The sequence below is a fragment of the Sminthopsis crassicaudata genome, chromosome 1, assembly GCF_048593235.1.
Source record: "Sminthopsis crassicaudata isolate SCR6 chromosome 1, ASM4859323v1, whole genome shotgun sequence".
In the NCBI taxonomy this organism is placed as follows: Eukaryota; Metazoa; Chordata; class Mammalia; order Dasyuromorphia; family Dasyuridae; genus Sminthopsis; species Sminthopsis crassicaudata.
This window is the reverse complement of record NC_133617.1, coordinates 403,218,872-403,237,110: the sequence shown is the minus strand read 5'-3', so window position 1 is coordinate 403,237,110 and position 18,239 is coordinate 403,218,872. Positions and strand designations below refer to the sequence as shown.

Here is an 18,239-nt window from a genome sequence, read left to right as displayed (position 1 = left end):
TTCATACAGTATCCTTGTTGAAGTGTATAATGATCTCCTGGTTCTGCTCATTTCACTCAGCATCAGTTGATGTAAGTCTCTCCAAGCCTCTCTGTATTCCTCCTGTTGGTCATTTCTTATAGAACAATAATATTCCATAACATTCATATACCATAATTTACCCAACCATTCTCCAATTGATGGGCATCAATTCATTTTCCAGTTTCTAGCCACTATAAAAAGGGCTGCCACAAATATTTTGGCACATAGAGGTCCCTTTCCCTTCTTTAGTATTCCTTGGGATATAAGGCTAGTAGTAGCACTGCTGGATCAAAGGGTATGCACAGTTTGATAACTTTTTGAGCATACTTCCAAATCACTCTCCAGAATGCCTGGATGTATTCACAATTCCACCAACAATGTATCAGTGTCCCAGTTTTCCCTCATCCCCTCCAACATTCATCATTATTTGTTCCTGTCATCTTAGTCAATCTGACAGGTGTGTAGTGGTATCTCAGAGTTGTCTTAATTTGCATTTCTCTGATCAATAGTGATTTGGAACACTCTTTCATATGAGTAGAAATAGTTTTAACTTCATCATCTGAAAATTGTCTGTTCATATCCTTTGACCATTTATCAATTGGAGAATGGCTTGATTTCTTATAAATTAAAGTCAATTCTCTGTATGTTTTGGAGATGAGGCCTTTATCAGAACCTTAAACTGTAAAAATATTTTCCCAATTTGTTATTTCCCTTCTAATCTTGTTTGCATTAGTTTTGTTTGTACAAAAGCTTTTTAATTTGATGTAATTTTCTATTTTGTGATCAATAATGATCTCTAGTTAAGACCTCATTTCTAAAATATATACAGAATTGACTCAAATTTATAAGAATCCAAGCCATTTTTAAATTGATAAGTAGTCAAAGGATATGAACAGATAATTTTCAGATGAAGAAATTTCTAATCATATAAGAAGGTGCTCTAAATCATTATTGATCAGAGAAATGCAAATTAAGAGTACTCTGAGATATCACCTCTCAGATTGGCTAAAATTACAGGAAAAAGAAAAGGACAAATGTTGGAGGGTTTGTGAAAAACTGGGACACTAATATATTGTTGGTGGAGTTGTGAATGGTTCCAGCCATTCTAGAGAATAATTTGGAACTATGTTCAAATTGTGCATATCCTTTGACTTAGCAGTATTTCTATTGGTACTATATCCCAAAGAGATCTTAAAGGAAGTAAAGGGACCCACATGTGCAAAAATATTTGTGGCAGTCCTTTTTGTAGTGGCAAGAAACTGGAAACTGAGTGGATGCCCATGAGTTGGACTGTAACGTGCTCTCCTGGCAGTTACAATTACTAGTCTGTCCTAGACCCACCAGAGTACCTTTGACCACTGTCCTTTGCAGTGTGAGCTCTACCCGGCTCGCCTCCTCTGAGGCCTTCTAAGGTCTCTAGCCACAATCTCTTGAATCTATAGCTTAGTAACCGGTAGCGCACTCAAGAACAATCACGTGTAATCTTAAAAGCCTTTATTATACCTACTCACATAATGCCCTAGCTGATGCCCTGACTTGTTGGTTCCCGAGTGAACACCTGGTCAGAAGACCCATGTGTTCACTACCAAAATCCTTACCTCTTTCGGCTACCCATCTTGGCTTGGCCACCCAGGCTAGGAGTCAGGGTGAACAGCAGAGGTTAAAGAGGGCGGTTGCTGCCTGCAGTGGGCTTATATAGGGCCTGTGAGGTCACACACACAGCCAATCAGCGAGAGAGTCACCCATTACGAAGCTATCTCAATATGGCCAGGATCCCGCCCAAGGGCAGTCCTAATATCCACAGAAATTACTTCTGGGCCTCAATCCCGATGCACTGTGTCCGCCCATTTAAAGGGCCCTTACAATTCCCTTTCTCTTGTTTTGCGGGAACCGCACATCTCACCAAGCTAAACTTTTAGCACCAGCTATAGTTCACTTGGTCCATGAGATGACAGAGTGTTATGCCCAAGGAGGTACAAAGCAGCAGATCAGTAAACAGAAGTATGACAATGAGAACCAGGCTCAACAGTGGCCCAAATGTTCAACCCATTCATCAAAGTCATACTCGAGATAAGCCAAAGAGGTTGGATGCCAATGAGGTAGGATGTCAACACTGAGGTGGGAAGTCAACAAGGTAAAACATCACAATTCTAGTCAACAAATATCAGTAGGTAGGTTGTCACAATTCTAGTTACATTTATCACAGTTCTAGACCAATTCTAGTTTCTTACAATTTTCTGTTGCACTTTTCACACTCCTAGAACAATTCTAGCTTATCACAATTCTCAATTGCACTTGTCACAATCCTAGAACAATTCTAGTTTATCACAATTCTCAATTGCACTTTTCACAATTCTAGAACAATTCTAGTTTATCACAATTCTCAATTGCACTTTTCACAATTCTAGAACAATTCTAGCTTATCACAATTCTCTATTGCACTTGTCACAATCCTAGAACAATTCTAGTTTATCACAATTCTCAATTGCACTTTTCACAATTCTAGAACAATTCTAGCTTATCACAATTCTCTATTGCACTTTTCACAATCCTAGAACAATTCTAGTTTATCACAATTCTCTATTGCACTTTTCACAATTCTAGAACAATTCTAGATTCACAGGTGCACATAAGCAAAGTCATGTCCAGTAACATTGTCTCAATAACAATGGCAGGTGGGTGTGTTGGTTTTTCACCCACTAATTTAAAAGCATAGTCCTTTAATAGAAAGCATAGGGCAAAGCCTCTTCCCAGGCCACCATATGGCAAGTGGCCACGGGAGAAGCAAGCAGGCCCATTGTCCATTTACAGTCTTTATATTGCGTATCACCCGAAATAGTCCATTTCAGCTGCAACACTGGAACTGTGTCTGGTGTCTCTGGTCCCGGTCAGGAGGGGCATCGCTGCCATCAGCGTCTGAAGGGCTGCGGACATCTGGCTGGTCTCTCTGGACTGTTGTCTGGTCCTTCTCTTGGATCCCCAGGTTACAAATGTCTCTGGTGGGGATGAACTCTGCTGCTGGATCTGCACCTAGGAAGGAATGTCCCCGGGGCCCAACTTGGGCCTTTCCAAATGCCATCCAGGCCTTTCCACATCACAGTGGAAACAAAGTTGTTGTCAAAAAGATCAAAAGTCAGACAAAAGTTAGTCAGTCTGTCACTTAGCTGCACTTTCTGTGTATGCCCGAAGTGCATTGCTAAGGTAAAAGGCAAAGAATTTAAAAATGTAAAACCAAAATAGATTAAAAATATAAAACCAAAATAACTTTAAAATGTAAAATCAAAATACTTTGAAGATGTAAAATCAAAAATGTTTTAAAATGTAAAATCAAAATTTAAAAATTGTAAGCAATCACATATCCCAAAATTCCCTTCTCTTGTTTAGAAGAGAAGATCTTGGGGATAGTCTGTGCAGTAATGACTTTATGAAAAAAGAACACTCGGCTATATCCCTGAATTCTTTTGCCTAAAATTCAAAGTTTGAGTTTCTGATACCGAATTGTACTCCAGGAGTGTGAATCAATAAATCTGATATTTTCCTCCTGGGTCAAAGATCACACACTGTCTATTTATTCTAGTGATTAAAACAGCAATTTTCCAACCCATTCTAGACATAAACACTGTTTTATAAGTACCCGTAGGGGGTTGGGAAATCAAGCTCACCTGTGGAAGTGGAAAATCCACGAGGTAAGAAAAGAGGAGTTTCAACTCTCCAAAGACGATCCTAGCAGTTTTACAAGTATAAAACTCCACTCTCTCTAACTGCAAGGTCTTGTCCCTGTAAGGTTTCTTAGAAATTAACTGAATTGTATTTTCAAAACTTTTCTGATTATACTCAATACCCCACAATTCCTTTTTGCCTTGGGGCATAAAGCCTACTCCAGTCCTTTGAAATGAAGACACTGGAGTTTTAAATGGATTAATGGGCAGTGCTGATGATATTATCGCCCTTCCTTTTCCTCCTCCCCCTTCTCCCTTGGCCCAAGAAGGTGAGGCAGAGGGAAGAATTGGAAAATCCCCCAAAGGCTGATTTAAAATCAAACCTGAGCTTTGCACATAAAAAGAACTAAACTTCTTCTCAATGGAAGAGTAATGGATAAATTCCTTAAAACAACAATGCAGGAGGTAAACCAACAAAACGCTAAGAAGAATTTCTACAACTTTAGTCCATGTGGTTCGTTTATTTCCTTCCTTAGTTTCAGCCACTGGTTTGAACTCTTCCTGTTCTATCTGTAGTAACCTAGCTTTTTCTTCTTTCTCTAGCTCAATCTGTAGTTTAACCTGCAATTCCAGCAACTCTTGCTGTGGCATTTTATACTCTATACTGTCATACATACGCATTAGCTCTAGGTTGCTCCCTCTCCATGGGTGTGGGGATAGCCTTTGTGGAGCTTGATTACAAGCTTCCTGCTGTTCTTCAGTGGTGATCTTTGTTAAAAGATCTTCCATCTGGCTCTTTAACCTCTTGATATAATAAGCATTATGTTCAGCTGTGTCCTTGAGTCTGATCCCAGATTTACCTGGGTCCATATTGCTTCTCTGTCTTCCCTCTTAAGTGGCGTTTCTACCGGATCTTTCAGAATCTTAATTCTGAATATTAAATATTTTCAAAACCTGATAATTCCTTATGTGTCCACGTTGAGCGCCATTTGTAACGTGCTCTCCTGGCAGTTACAATTACTAGTCTGTCCTAGACCCACCAGAGTACCTTTGACCACTGTCCTTTGCAGTGTGAGCTCTACCCGGCTCGCCTCCTCTGAGGCCTTCTAAGGTCTCTAGCCACAATCTCTTGAATCTATAGCTTAGTAACCGGTAGCGCACTCAAGAACAATCACGTGTAATCTTAAAAGCCTTTATTATACCTACTCACATAATGCCCTAGCTGATGCCCTGACTTGTTGGTTCCCGAGTGAACACCTGGTCAGAAGACCCATGTGTTCACTACCAAAATCCTTACCTCTTTCGGCTACCCATCTTGGCTTGGCCACCCAGGCTAGGAGTCAGGGTGAACAGCAGAGGTTAAAGAGGGCGGTTGCTGCCTGCAGTGGGCTTATATAGGGCCTGTGAGGTCACACACACAGCCAATATGGCCAGGATCCCGCCCAAGGGCAGTCCTAATATCCACAGAAATTACTTCTGGGCCTCAATCCCGATGCACTGTGTCCGCCCATTTAAAGGGCCCTTACATTGGATAATAGCTAAATCATTTATGTCATATGAATGCTATGGAATATTATTGTTTTATAAGAAACAACCAGGGGGGTGATTTTAGAGAGGACTGGGAAGACTTACATGAACTGAAGCTAAATGAAGTGAGAAGAACCAGGAGATCATTGCAAATGACAACATCAATGAAGTGGCTATTTCCAATAATGAGATAATTGATGCCAGTTCCAATGATCTTGTCATCAAGAGAGCCATCTACACCCAGAGAGAGGATTGTAGCAACTGATTAAGGATCACAGAAAAACATTATCACTCTTTTTGTTACTGTTTGTTGTATTTTGTTTTCTTATTCATTTACTTTCTTTTTTGGATCTGATTTCTCTTGCGCAGAAAGAGAATTGTATAAATGTTTATACATACTGGATTTAACATATATTTTAACACATTTAACATATATGGCATTGTTTGTCGCCCAGGGACGGGGTTGAAGGAAGGAGGAGAAAATCTGAAACACAAGGCTTTGCAAGGGTCAGTGTTGTCAGATTTTCATGCATATGTTGTGAAAATAAAAAGCTTTATTAAAAATATTTTATCTAGTAACACTATCCTTTCTGGTATTCTTTGAAGTAGATACTCCATCTCCTGACTTTAAATCTTTCTCACCTGGTTGTCCCTCATGTCTGGAATTACCTCTCTTCTCATCTCTGCTCCTATCTTTTAAAGACTTTTTTCAATTTCAGCCAATAACATACACATCTTATATAAGAAAGATTTCTCAATAACACGTAATGTTTGTTCTTTCCCTATTATCTCCAATTTATTTTGTATAAACCATTTTTTAAGATCATAATTTTCATGTTGTCTCCCCCATTAAAACTGCTCCCTTGAGATCAGGTACCACTTTTTGGCCCCCCCTTTTTTTAGTATTTTTTTAGTATTACCATTATCTAAGTTTACTGTGCCTAAAACAAAGTAAGTGCTGAAAAGTTTAAAGTTGATTTTGCATTATTTTTAAAATCCTTTTTATAATTAATTGCTTTTGTTCTGTAACTGCTTAAATCAAGATTCTCTGTCTCTGATCTTAGTCCACAATTCATCTGCCCTATAAAGGATTGAGTTTAGAAATCCAGGTCTCTTTATAAATACTTCATGACTTAAAGAAATCTGCAATCCCTGAGAAATGTGAGAGTGGATACTAAAGGAGTCTGGTATTATACCTTTACAACACCAAGCATTCTTCAAGGATGTCTGGTTTGCTCTTCCATATGTCTGAGTCACTGCCTTTTAACCTTTCAAATATATAAAAAAGATGCCATAAAAGAGAGAGAGTGCATTTATTTTACTCAGCTCTGGAAACTAGAATGGATAAGTAGATGTTAAAGGAAGGTAGACTTCAGTTCCATATAAGGAATATTGGACTTATGGCTACAAAGAATCTAAGAGACCATCTAGCCCCAATTCACTTACATCATAAACTTAGTCCCAGAGAGCAAAAGTGGCCTTCCCAAGATAATGCAGCTAAAAAAGTTTCTGAGCCTTAATTCAAAGACAAATTCTTTGACTTCAAAGCAAAAGGAATCTATGCACCAAATCTGTTTACTTTTAAAATAAATCAACAAATTTCAATAACTAAGTAGAGATGAGAATGATTAATTACCTATAATTTCATTTAAGATGGATGATTTATTTCCCCTTTATCTCCTCCTAGGGAAAAAAAAAACAACAGTAACAATTGTAGTCACTGATACAAGTTTTGTTATCCTTATGACATGTAAAAGACTGAGATTAATCAATGAGGAAATGTCTTCACATTTTTGGCTTTTAAAAAATGAAATGTAGTTTATACATGCTTTTGCAGGAGCTATGCTGATGACAAACTTGGATGATAAATAACCTTTGGTGCTTTGGTTCTCTAAGGCAGCCATAAAGAATTACTCTAATTTAGCTTTTGTTTTATACAGATGCATGAAAACATTTTTACTATAGCTTTTTATTTACAAGATATATGCATGGCTAATTTTTCAGCATTGATCCTTGCAAAACCTTTTTTCCAATTTTTCCCCTCCTTTCCTCCACCCCTTCCCCCAGATAGCAGGTAGACCAATATATGTTAAATATGCTAAAGTATATGTTAAATACAATATATGTATGCATATCCATACAGTTATTTTCTTGCACAAGAAGAATCATACTTTGAAATGATGTACAATTAACATGTGAAGGAAATAAAAAATGCAAGTGGACAAAAACAGAGGGATTAGAAATTTTCCAGAATTATTTCATTTTCCAGAATTATTTCACTAGGTATAGCTGGTTCTATTCATTATTGAACAAATGGAACTGATTTGGTTCATCTCATTGTTGAAGATAGCCACATCCATCAGAATTAATCATCATATAGTATTGTTGTTGAAGTATATATGATCTCTTGGTCCTGCTCATTTCACTCAGCATCAGTTCATGTAAGTCTCTCCAGGCCTCTCTCTATTCATTCTGCTGGTCATTTCTTACAGAATAATGTTATTCCATAACATTCACATACCACAATTTATCCAGCCATTCTTCAATTGATTGGCATATCCATTCAGTTTCCAGTTTCTAGACACTACAAAGAGGGCTGCCACAAACATTTTTGCACATATGGGTCCCTTTCCCTTTTTTAAGATCTCTTTGTGATATAAGCCAGGGAGTAATACTGCTGGATCAAAGGGTATGCACAGTTTGATAACTTTTTGAGCATAGTTCCAAATCACTTTCCAGAATGCCTGGATATATTCACAATTCCACCAACAATGTATCAGTGTCCCAGTTTTCTCACTCCAATATTAAGCATTATCTTTTCCTGTCATCGTAGCCAATGTGAGAGGTATGAGGTGGTATCTCAGAGTTGTCTTAATTTGCATCTCTCTGATTATAATGACTTGGAGCATCTTTTTATATGGCTAGAAATAGTTTCAGTTTCTTCATATGAAAATTGTCTGTTCATATCCTTTGACCATTTATCAATTGGAGAATGGCTTGAATTCTTATAAATTAGAGTCAATTCTCTATATATTTTGGAAATGAAGCCTTTATCAGAACCTTTGACAGTAAAAATATTTTCCCAGTTTATTGTTTCCCTTCTAATCTTGTCTGCATTAGTTTTATTTGTACAAAAGCTTTTCAACTTGATATAATCAAAATTTTCTATTTTGTGATCAATAATGATATCTAGTTCTTCTTTGGTCACAAATTTCTTCAGGTTTAATAACAAAGATAACAAAAATATATAAAATAAAAAAAAATAAGAAGCACAAAAAGAGTTGTTCTCTTCAGACAATTTTTTCCTTCCTTTTCCAAACTATTGACTCTCTCATGCATACCTCTTATGTCCTTTCTCATTTTTTTTTTCTTTTACCTCTCTTATTTGCCTTTTAAAGTCATTTATGAGCACTTCCAAGAAGTCTCTTTGGATCCGAGACCAATTTATCTCACTCTTTGAGATTTCTTCTATGGACATTTTGTCCTCATATGAGTTTGTTTTGGTCTGCCCTTTCACCAAAGTAGTTTTTTAAAGTCAAGGTTCTTTTCTGTTTCTTGCTCATTTTCTTTCCTTTTCTTTTTAACTTTTATGATTGACCTCTATCTTTCCCTAAAGGGGGCACTGACTCAAGCTTCCTGTGTAGTTCTGAACATTGACTTTGTGCGCAAGAAAGCCCCTTGTATTTACAGGGGGTAGCTTTGCCTGCTCTTTTCAGGAAACAGGCTGGTTTCCCAGGATTAGCCTTCTTAATTGGGAATTGAAGTTGCCCCTGATTTGCTCCTCTACTGATCCAGATTGAGTTCCTAATTGCTGATTTGCTGAGATTAATACCCTCTCACCCTCTTTCCCAGAGTTTATCTGACCTGGACTGAACACCTTTTTCACCCTAGTGAGACTGACATTTTTTGAAGTTTTTTTTCAGTCTGTCTTGAGATGGAGAGGGGTTTCATTCCACCAGACTCTGTTCAGAGTCTTGGTTTCATGTGTTAATTAGGAAACTGGGAGAACTCCAGCAGCTTCTCTCTTTATTCTTCCATTTTTGCTCTATCTCCCATCAGCCTCTCTCAATAGGAGCTTGAAGGACTATTTTCCAAGGATTATTTTTAACTCCCCTTAGGCAGATAGGGCAGTACCTAATTTGTTTTGTAATTTTGGGGGTCTTTGATCCAAAATTGATGAGATTAAGCTTCAGATAATGCACATACCTCTTCCTTCTTTCCCTCTTTTGTGATGAGTCTTTTGTGCCTCTTCATGTTCCATTATACCTCCACTTTCCTCTTTTCTCAATATAGACATTTTCCCACAGCTTAATTTCTTTTTCTTTGATATCATCACCTCTGGGTCCATTCATAGCAACACCCTCTGTCCATCTATGTCTCCTCTAATTGCCCCAATAACAGATAAAGTTCTCAAAACAAATATTATTTTCTTATTTAGGGATATAAACAGTTTAACCTTTAAATAATGTCAATAGTTTTCCCCGTTTGCTTTCTATGATTCTCTTGAGTCCTGTGTTTGATGATGAATTTTCTGTTTAGCTCTATTTTATTTTAATAGAAATGACTGAAAATGTCTTATTTTATTGAAGATTCATCTTCTCCTCTGAAAGATGTTGCTCGGTCTCACTTGGTGGTTAATTCTTGTTTTCCCTTGTTTCTCTGTTTTCCAAAATCTGATATTTTAGCTTCTCTGATTCTTTATTATAGAAGATGTTAGATCCTGGGTAATCCTGACTATTGTTCCTTGATATTTGAATTGTTTTTGTCATGAAGCTTGCAGTATTTTTTTCCTTGAGATTATCGTTCCGGAGTTTTGCACCAATGTTCCTTTGGGTTTTCCTTGTAGTATCTCATTCTGGAAATAATTGATGTATATTTTCCATAACTATTTCTCTGTTTGGTTCTAGTATATCAGGGCAGTTTTCCTTGATGATCTTTTGAAGAATGCTATTCAAGCTCTTTTTTTGGTCATTGCCTTCAGGTAGACCAATAAAATTTAACTTGTCTTCTAGATCTATTTTCCAGGTCATCTGTTTTTACAAGGACATATTTACATTTTCTGCCTCATTTCATTCTTTTTAGTTTGCTTGACTGATTTTTTATCTTTCATAAAATCATTGACTTCTACTTCTCTGGGGCCATTTTTAATGTGCGATTTTTTTGGTTAGCTTCTGTATGTTTTTTCCATTTGATTACTTCTACTTTTCAAGTGTTGTTTTCTTCAGTTTTTTTTTTTTTTTTTTTTTTTTTTTGCATTTGGCTAATTGTACTTTTAAGGAATGATTTTCTTCAGTGAATTTTTTCCTTCCTTTTCCAAACTATTGGCTCTCTCTTGCATACCTCTTGTTTCTCTTCTCATTTTTCATCTATCCCTCTTATTTGCCTTTTAACATCCTTTATGAGCACTTCAAATAAGCCTCTTTGGGCTTAAAACCAATTTATATTATGCTTTGAGTTTTCCTCTGGGGACAATTTATACACATTTGAGTTCATCTTTTGGTCGTCCCTGTCACCATGGCTTTCTATGCTTTCTATGTTTAAGGTTCTTTTCTGTTTCTTGCTCATCTTCTTTCCTTCTCTTTTTTATTTACTTTTTTTGCCCTTTTCTGGATGAGTTCTGCTCCTGAAGTGCAGAGGGCACACTTCCAAGCTTTCTGTGAAGCAATGAGCCTTGACTTTGACCACAGGGGCCCCTTGTATTTGTTGATTTTCTCACAGCAGAGGATAGCCTACCTATTTTTTCTGGGAGACAGCCTGGTTTCCTGGATGTCAATTTCTCTTCTGAGCTGGGATTTGAAGTTGTCCCACTAGTCTGCTCTGCTATTGTGGCAGAACCAAGGGTTGCATTTGTTCTTCTGCTATGATTAAAGTCTGAGCTGGGCTAAACACCTCTTTCACTCCAGTGAGACTGATTTTTCTTGAAGTACTTTCAGTTTATCTTGAGTTGGAGAGTTTTTTTATTCCATTAAATTCTGTTCAGAAGCAGGTTTTCATGTGATTTTTTGAGAGAAACTTGTAGAGCTTGAGCAATTTCCTGTCTTTACTCTGCTATCTTGGCTCCATCCCTGGAACTACCTCCACCTAGATTCCTAGATTTTCGAATGTTCTTTCAGCTCCTACTTTCTAAATTATGTAATTACGATTATAATATATAGTCTTAATAAAGATTAAGGTCACTTCTCTTTTTAGGATATAATCATGTACTATGCCCAAAAAGTTATCAAATTGTGCATGCCCTTTGATCCAGCAGTGCTACTACTGGGCTTATATCTCAAAGAAATACTAAATAAAAGGAAATGGACCTGTATGTGCCAAAATGTTTGTGGCAGCTCTTTTTGTAGTGGCTAGAAACTGGAAAATGAATGGATGTCCATCAATTTGGAGAATGGTTGGAAAAAATATGGTATATGAAGGTTATGGAATATTATTGCTCTGTAAGAAATGATGAATACAGAGAGGCTTGGAGAGACTTACTGACTAATGCTGAGTGAAATGAACAGAACCAGGAGATCACTATACACTTCAACAACGATATTGTATGAAGATATATTCTAATTGAAGTGGATATCTTCAACATAGAGAAGATCCGTTCAGTTCCAGTTGATCAATGATGGACAGAAACAGCTACACCCAGAGAAGGAATACTGGGAAAGGAGTGTAAAATGTTTGCACTATTGTCTTTCTACCCAGGTTATTTACACATTCGGAATCCAATTCTTACCATGCAACAAGAAATTTGGTTTTACACACATATATTGTATCTAGGATATACTATAATACATTTATTATATATGGGATTGCCTGTCATCTAGGGGAGGGAATAGAGGGAGGGAAGGGAAATTTGGAAAAGTGAATACAAGGGATAATGTTGTTAAAAAAAAAAAAAAAAAGATTACCCCATGCATGTGTACTGTCAAAAAATTATAATTATAAAATTAATAAATAAAATTTTTAAAAAGGATATCAATCATGTGAAACTAAATTCTTCGGCATATAGTATGATAATCCATTTCCTCTTTAGGTCTGGATATCTGAAATCTCACAATTTGTGGTCCATTTATAATGCTTCAGAATTATTTAAAATTGGGATTTAAATACTCTTTCTTTAAGAATGGAGGAATATGTAAATACTATGGAGAAGAAAAATAATAATATTAGAAGATTTCAGTTCAACAAATGAAAAGTTTCTCATAATTAGAAATTTCCAAAAATGGAATTTGTTGTTTCATTAGATAATGCTTCTCATATGACTGGAGATATTTAATCAGAAATTTGATACATATTTAATGGGGCTTTTACAGAGAAGATTCATAATTTGAATAGAAGTTGTGTTGATAACTTCTTAGGTTTCTCATTTGTATCATTCAATTATCTTTTAAAAAATAATTTGACTCATTTATGTTACATGAATTAAAAGTGACACAAATGAATACATTTTTGTTACTGTTTTTGTTATGTGATTCATAGTGTGAAATTGTTTTGTTTGTTTGTTTTTATTTTTCTCTTTCTCTAGGCCCTTGTCACATGACAGATCCTACATATAACCTTTCCTGAGAATAATATCTTACTTTTGATATATTAGCTTTCTATAATGTTCTTTATATTTATCATATCCTTATTTGCACTCTAATTATCTGTGTACCTATCTTCTCATTTATCATTTTTCTTTGTTGTTCAGAAAAGTATAATAAAAAAGAGGATGTTAAAATATGATGTGATGAATTCAAATCACATGGTACTGAAAAATAATGTTGTAATTGCTGAGTCTGTGCCATGAATATTTGAGGATTGTGTACAGTTCAAAAGGGGTAATAGAAATAGGAAAGGATAAATGTTCCAAATCTCAAAAATAAATTAAAATGGAAACTGCAAACTATAAGTCAGAGACTTTAATTCTTTCCAAGTTTTTTTTTCTTTTTGAAATCCACCTGCTCATCATTTCTTTTAGAGCTATAGTATTACATTACATTCATATACCACAACTTGTACAGCCATTCCTTAATTGATGGGAATCCTCTCAATTTCCAATTCTTTGCCACCACTAAAAGAACTGCTATACATATTTTTGTACCTATAGGTCCTTTTCCATTTAAAAATATCATTAGAATAAAGCTTTAGTAGTGGTATTATTGTATCAAAATTTTACAGTCCTTTGGGTGTATTATGAAATTGTTCTCCAGAAGGGCTGGATCAAGTTGCAATCTACCAACACTGCATTCGTGTTCCAGTTTCTCATATCCCCTCCAACATTTGTCATTTTCCTTTTCTCTCATATTAGCTAATCTGATAGGTGTAAGATCTCAGAATTGTTTTATTTTATTTCCTTAATCAATTGATTTTATAGCTTTTTACTGGACTATAGATAAGCTTTAGTAGTTTAGCAACAGTTTCTAATAATTCTTTTGAATTTGACATTCTGAAATTTAATTTTTCATCAGTTCATATCATTAACTTGAATGTATGTAACATATTTTAATGAAAGACACCATAAACCTCAGGCTTCAGAGTAGCAAAGTTGCCAAGGCAGTAGAGAAATAGAATGAGGTGAGAGAAACTGTACTTCAGATATTTGTTATCCATATGCAAAAGAGTGCTTTTTGTCATATTTACACATGAAGAGCTGAGCTATGATTGAATACCTAGAAGTAAGTCCCCTCCTTCATAAGAACAAACTGAAAGCCTCAGACTTTTCATATCTTTCTGAAGAATAGATTTCTCAATAGAATTTTCGCCATAGCCCCTTTTACATCTTTATTCCTTAAACTATAGATGATGGGATTAAGCATTGGGGTAACCACTCCATAGGACAGGGCCATTATCTCATCAGAAGTTTTTGATTCCTTGGACTTGGGCTTCATGTACATGAATAGAGCTGACCCATAGAACAAGATCACCACTGTCAGATGGGCTGAGCAGGTGGAAAAGGCTTTTTTCCTCCCTTCTCTAGAGTTGATCCTTAGAATTGTGGAGAGGATAAAAACATATGAGAAGAAAATGAGCAACAGAGGAGTGATTAAGAAAACAATACTTGCAATTGTCATGATAAACACATTGAGAGAAATGTCTATACAAATAAGCTTAAGAAGGGCCAGGATCTCACAACTAATGTGTTCAATGATGTTCCCACAGAATGGCATTATCATAGCCAGTATAGTTTGTGCCATGGAATTCAGACATCCTATAATCCAAGTCCAAGCAGCCATTTGCACACAGAGTTTCTTATTCATAATAATTGTGTATCTTAGGGGATTGCAGATGGCGACATATCTGTCATAGGCCATCACTGCCAACAGAAGACACTCTGTGGACCCCAATCCAAGGGACATAAACATCTGAAGTGCACACCTAGTGAAGGAAATGGATTTTTTCTCAGACATGAAATTAACTAGAATTTGGGGAACAGAGGCAGATGTGTAGCAGATATCCAGGAACGAGAGGTTCCCAAGGAAAAAGTACATAGGAGTATGAAGGTTGGGATCTAGGATGCTAATGATAATAAGAATGCTATTTCCCAAAAGGATCACCAAGTACATCACTAGGCAGATCACATAAAGAAGCATCTGGAGATGAGGATACTGAGAAAGTCCAATCAAGAGGAACTCGGTCACAGCTGTGTAATTCCCTTTGTCCATCTTATTTCATCTGTGTCACCTATGGGAGTGATGGAAGGACACTGGTCATAGCAATTCAATTGAACAGTAATAGTGATTTATATTTTATTGTATAAATTACTTTTTATGTTGGTTAATAATTTTATTTTCTTTCCATTTCTGGACAGAAGTTCAAATATGAACAAATTGGATCATTTGAACTTAAATAAAAACCTGATACTAGTCATTATATATGTATAATAAATTTATCAGTTTTAATTTCTAATATGGCAAATATTGAGATGCAATCCACATAAACAAAAACTCTTTGGTTTCCTCATTATTTTTAAGAGCTTAAAGGGGTCCAAAAAATGTAACATAAAGGTCAACCCTGACTGTTGTTATCTGTTCAATTTTTTAGCAAGATCAATAGCTAACTTCTTGCAATAGCAGTTGTAGACCCTCAAATTAAGAAAGAACCATTAGAAGGTAAACAGTATGGTCTAAGCAAATAAGAGGCGATCAAAGTTTCTTGTTGAAGGTTATTAAATACATTAAAACTTTTTAAAAAAATTTAATCCCATACACCTTCCCATGACCTGTCCTTAGGACATACATTTAATATATTTATTAATGAAAAGGATTAAAAATAGTTCTTAATGGTATTATGTCAATTTGGAAAACTATTTTCATTAAAATGTTTAAAATCCTTGCTGGAGGGGGACCCAAGATGGTGAAAAATAGACAGGTCTTTATCTAAGATCTTCCTGGAATCTTTCAGGTCAACATCAGATTAAGCTTCTGAACTCATTTTGGAGTGACAGAACCCACACATTTAGAGTGCAACAGATTTACAGCAGAAAATATTTTGGAAGAACTTCAAAAAAGATCTTTTTCAATCAGGCAGGAGGGGAAGGAAGGAAGGTGGAGGAGAAGGCAGCTGAGCACAGGCCCAGCATAGGTGAACAGGGCAGTGTATTGTCCATCTGGGGAATCTACTGGGAGGCACTTAGTCAAAATAGAGCTTCCAAACTAGGCACTGACCCACCCTTAACACCGTACACCAAGATAAGGTCAAAATGGGTTCATGACCTAGGCAAAAAATGAGATTATAAATAAATTAGAAGAACATGTGTGTGTGTGTGTGTGTGTGTGTGTGTGTGTGTGTATTGTTACCCCATTCCCAATGTTAGTTGATTTTCAGAACTACCATCATTCTGCCTCTCCCCTTCTAATGCCTGTGTCTTAGTTCTTCTTCTGTACCATTTTCATGTAACATAATTACTATTTTTACCTTTTCCTAGATAGTTTTGCTTTTCAAAGTTAGATCATGCTTACCTCTGCTAAGTATCAATTTTTCTTTGGACTATCCTATTACTGATATCAATCTTAACATATGGTATACATTTTCCTGAAAAAAAAACCCAAACAATTTGTCCAGGGTAAGTTCCTTGAAATTAATCTTTGATATTGGCTCTTACATATTAAATTTTCTATTAAATTTGTTTTGTTTAAAAGTCCTGAAAATCTGAAAGTTCACTGAATGTCCATTTTAAAAATTCAATATTATGGATAATTTGGTGAATACAATATTTTTGGCCACCAGCCTAGTTCTTTTGATTGCTGATATATATGATTCCAGGATCAACATTTTTTATTGTGGATGCTAAATCCTGTACAATTCTAATTTAATTATAGCTTCAGCATACTTGAATTTTTTTCTTGTTTTTTTTTTTTTTCCCAAAAATGTCTCTTTTATTAGGTGGTTTTCAAATTTGGCAATAATATTCCTATTTTTTTAAAATAAAAGATCTTTTTGAGGAGGTGATCAATTGATTTTTTTCTATTTCAGCTTTCCTTTCATGTTTTATTACTCAAGAACAATTTTCTTGGATTAATTATTATAGATTGTAGCAGAGTTCTTTTTTTTTTTTTGGTCACAGTTTTCCAGCAGTCCAATTAATCTGTTTTCTTCTCTTGATCTATTCTCCAAATCTATTGTTTTTCTTATGTTTCACATTCTGTTCTAATTTTTTTCATTCATTATATTCTATTTTGTTATTTCTTGATCTCTTGTAGCTTCACTTTCTTCCCCTTGCCCAATTCTACTTTTCAATGAATTATTTTCATTTTTAATATTCTGCATCTGTTTTGCTAGTTGGTTAACTTTTCCCCCTCATAATATTCTTGTTTTTCTTGGATAATTCTTCTTTTTTGCTTAGTTTTTCCCTTACTCTGTCTCATTTGGTTTTTGAAATCTTTTTTTTTTTAGTTCTATAAATTCCTTCTGGGCAAGTAACCATTTATCTTTATTCTTTATGGTAGAGGAGGCTTTTTTTTTTTTTTTTTTTTTTACTTCACTGTCCTCTGAAGACAAACTTCAGTCTTCTCTATTTCCATAGTAAGTTTCTATAGTTGGATTAATTTTTTTGTCTGCTCATTTTGTTTTAAAATGACAACCATTAGTATAAACACCTGAAATTCTGAGGTGAGGTGAAGTGCTTCTGGCTTAACTTTTGCTCTCTGCTCTGATCTAGAACCCCAAACCAAAAGTTCCACCCTCCTGCAAATGCTCACAACCAGCAGCATCCCTGCCAGACAATTTTTGCACTCACCAGATATGATGGTTCCTTTTTTCCCAGATCATGTCGTTGTAGCATAGTTGGGCCTGGCCTTTCTCTCAGTCTTCCAGGACTCAGACCCTGATTTTCTGGGCTGCCCAAGAAGTGAAAGTTTTAATGATTTTGGTTTAGGTTACCTCTTGACCCAGTAAGCTCCAGGGCTTCCTGCTGTCTGTTTTATGGAGCTAGCCTGGAGATAAAACACTCATACTAAGATCTTTGGGTCTTTTTGTATCATAGCTGGAGGACCCCTCTTTTGCCCTTTGTTTTTTTTTTTTTTTTTTTTTTTTTTTGGTCTATGTTTGTCCTGAGGCACCATTTTGTTTTTTTTTTTTTGTTTGTTTGTTTTTTTTTTTTTTCATTTATTTGTTTGTTTGTTTGTTTTGTTTTGTTTTTTGGAGGGGGAGATCTGGAGAGCTTGGAATTTTTTACATACTCAAAACTCTTCCCATAATTCGCTAAGATAAGTTTTTATAAATGAAATAAGAGCATGATGAAAAAATTGGAAAGGACTGAGAACTATGAAAGAGAATTGTAAAGCAATAATAGGCATAAACTTGTCCAAGAGATATAATTTTGTTTCATAAGCAATGGGCATTCACTGAAGATTTTTTAGTACAGAAGAAATTATGTCAGGGCAGTGCAGCAAGAAAAGCATTTTGGCAATAATCTTGGTAAAGGATTTAAGAGGGAAAAGACTAGAGGCACAGACACTAGTTAAGACACTATCAATTTGGAAAACAGACTGGACTTTAAATCAAGAATAACTAAATTAAAATAATGCCATAAGCAAATCCTCTCTTTTGTACATAGCATTCTGT

General features: G+C 35.6%; 1 protein-coding gene across 1 annotated transcript; it reads right to left on the bottom strand.

Moving 5' to 3' along the window:
- Window positions 1–13,897: 13,897 nt before the first annotated feature.
- LOC141554704 (olfactory receptor 13D1-like) lies at window positions 13,898–14,839 on the bottom strand. Its single transcript, XM_074286927.1, has one exon. It carries the CDS (start codon window positions 14,837–14,839, stop codon window positions 13,898–13,900), a length of 942 nt encoding a protein of 313 aa, XP_074143028.1.
- Between the last annotated feature and the right edge of the window lie 3,400 nt (window positions 14,840–18,239).

Bases quoted from the DNA above. Each gene is read 5' to 3' on its own strand.
- LOC141554704 (XM_074286927.1), bottom strand. From the start codon at position 14,839: ATGGACAAAGGGAATTACACAGCTGTGACCGAGTTCCTCTTGATTGGA.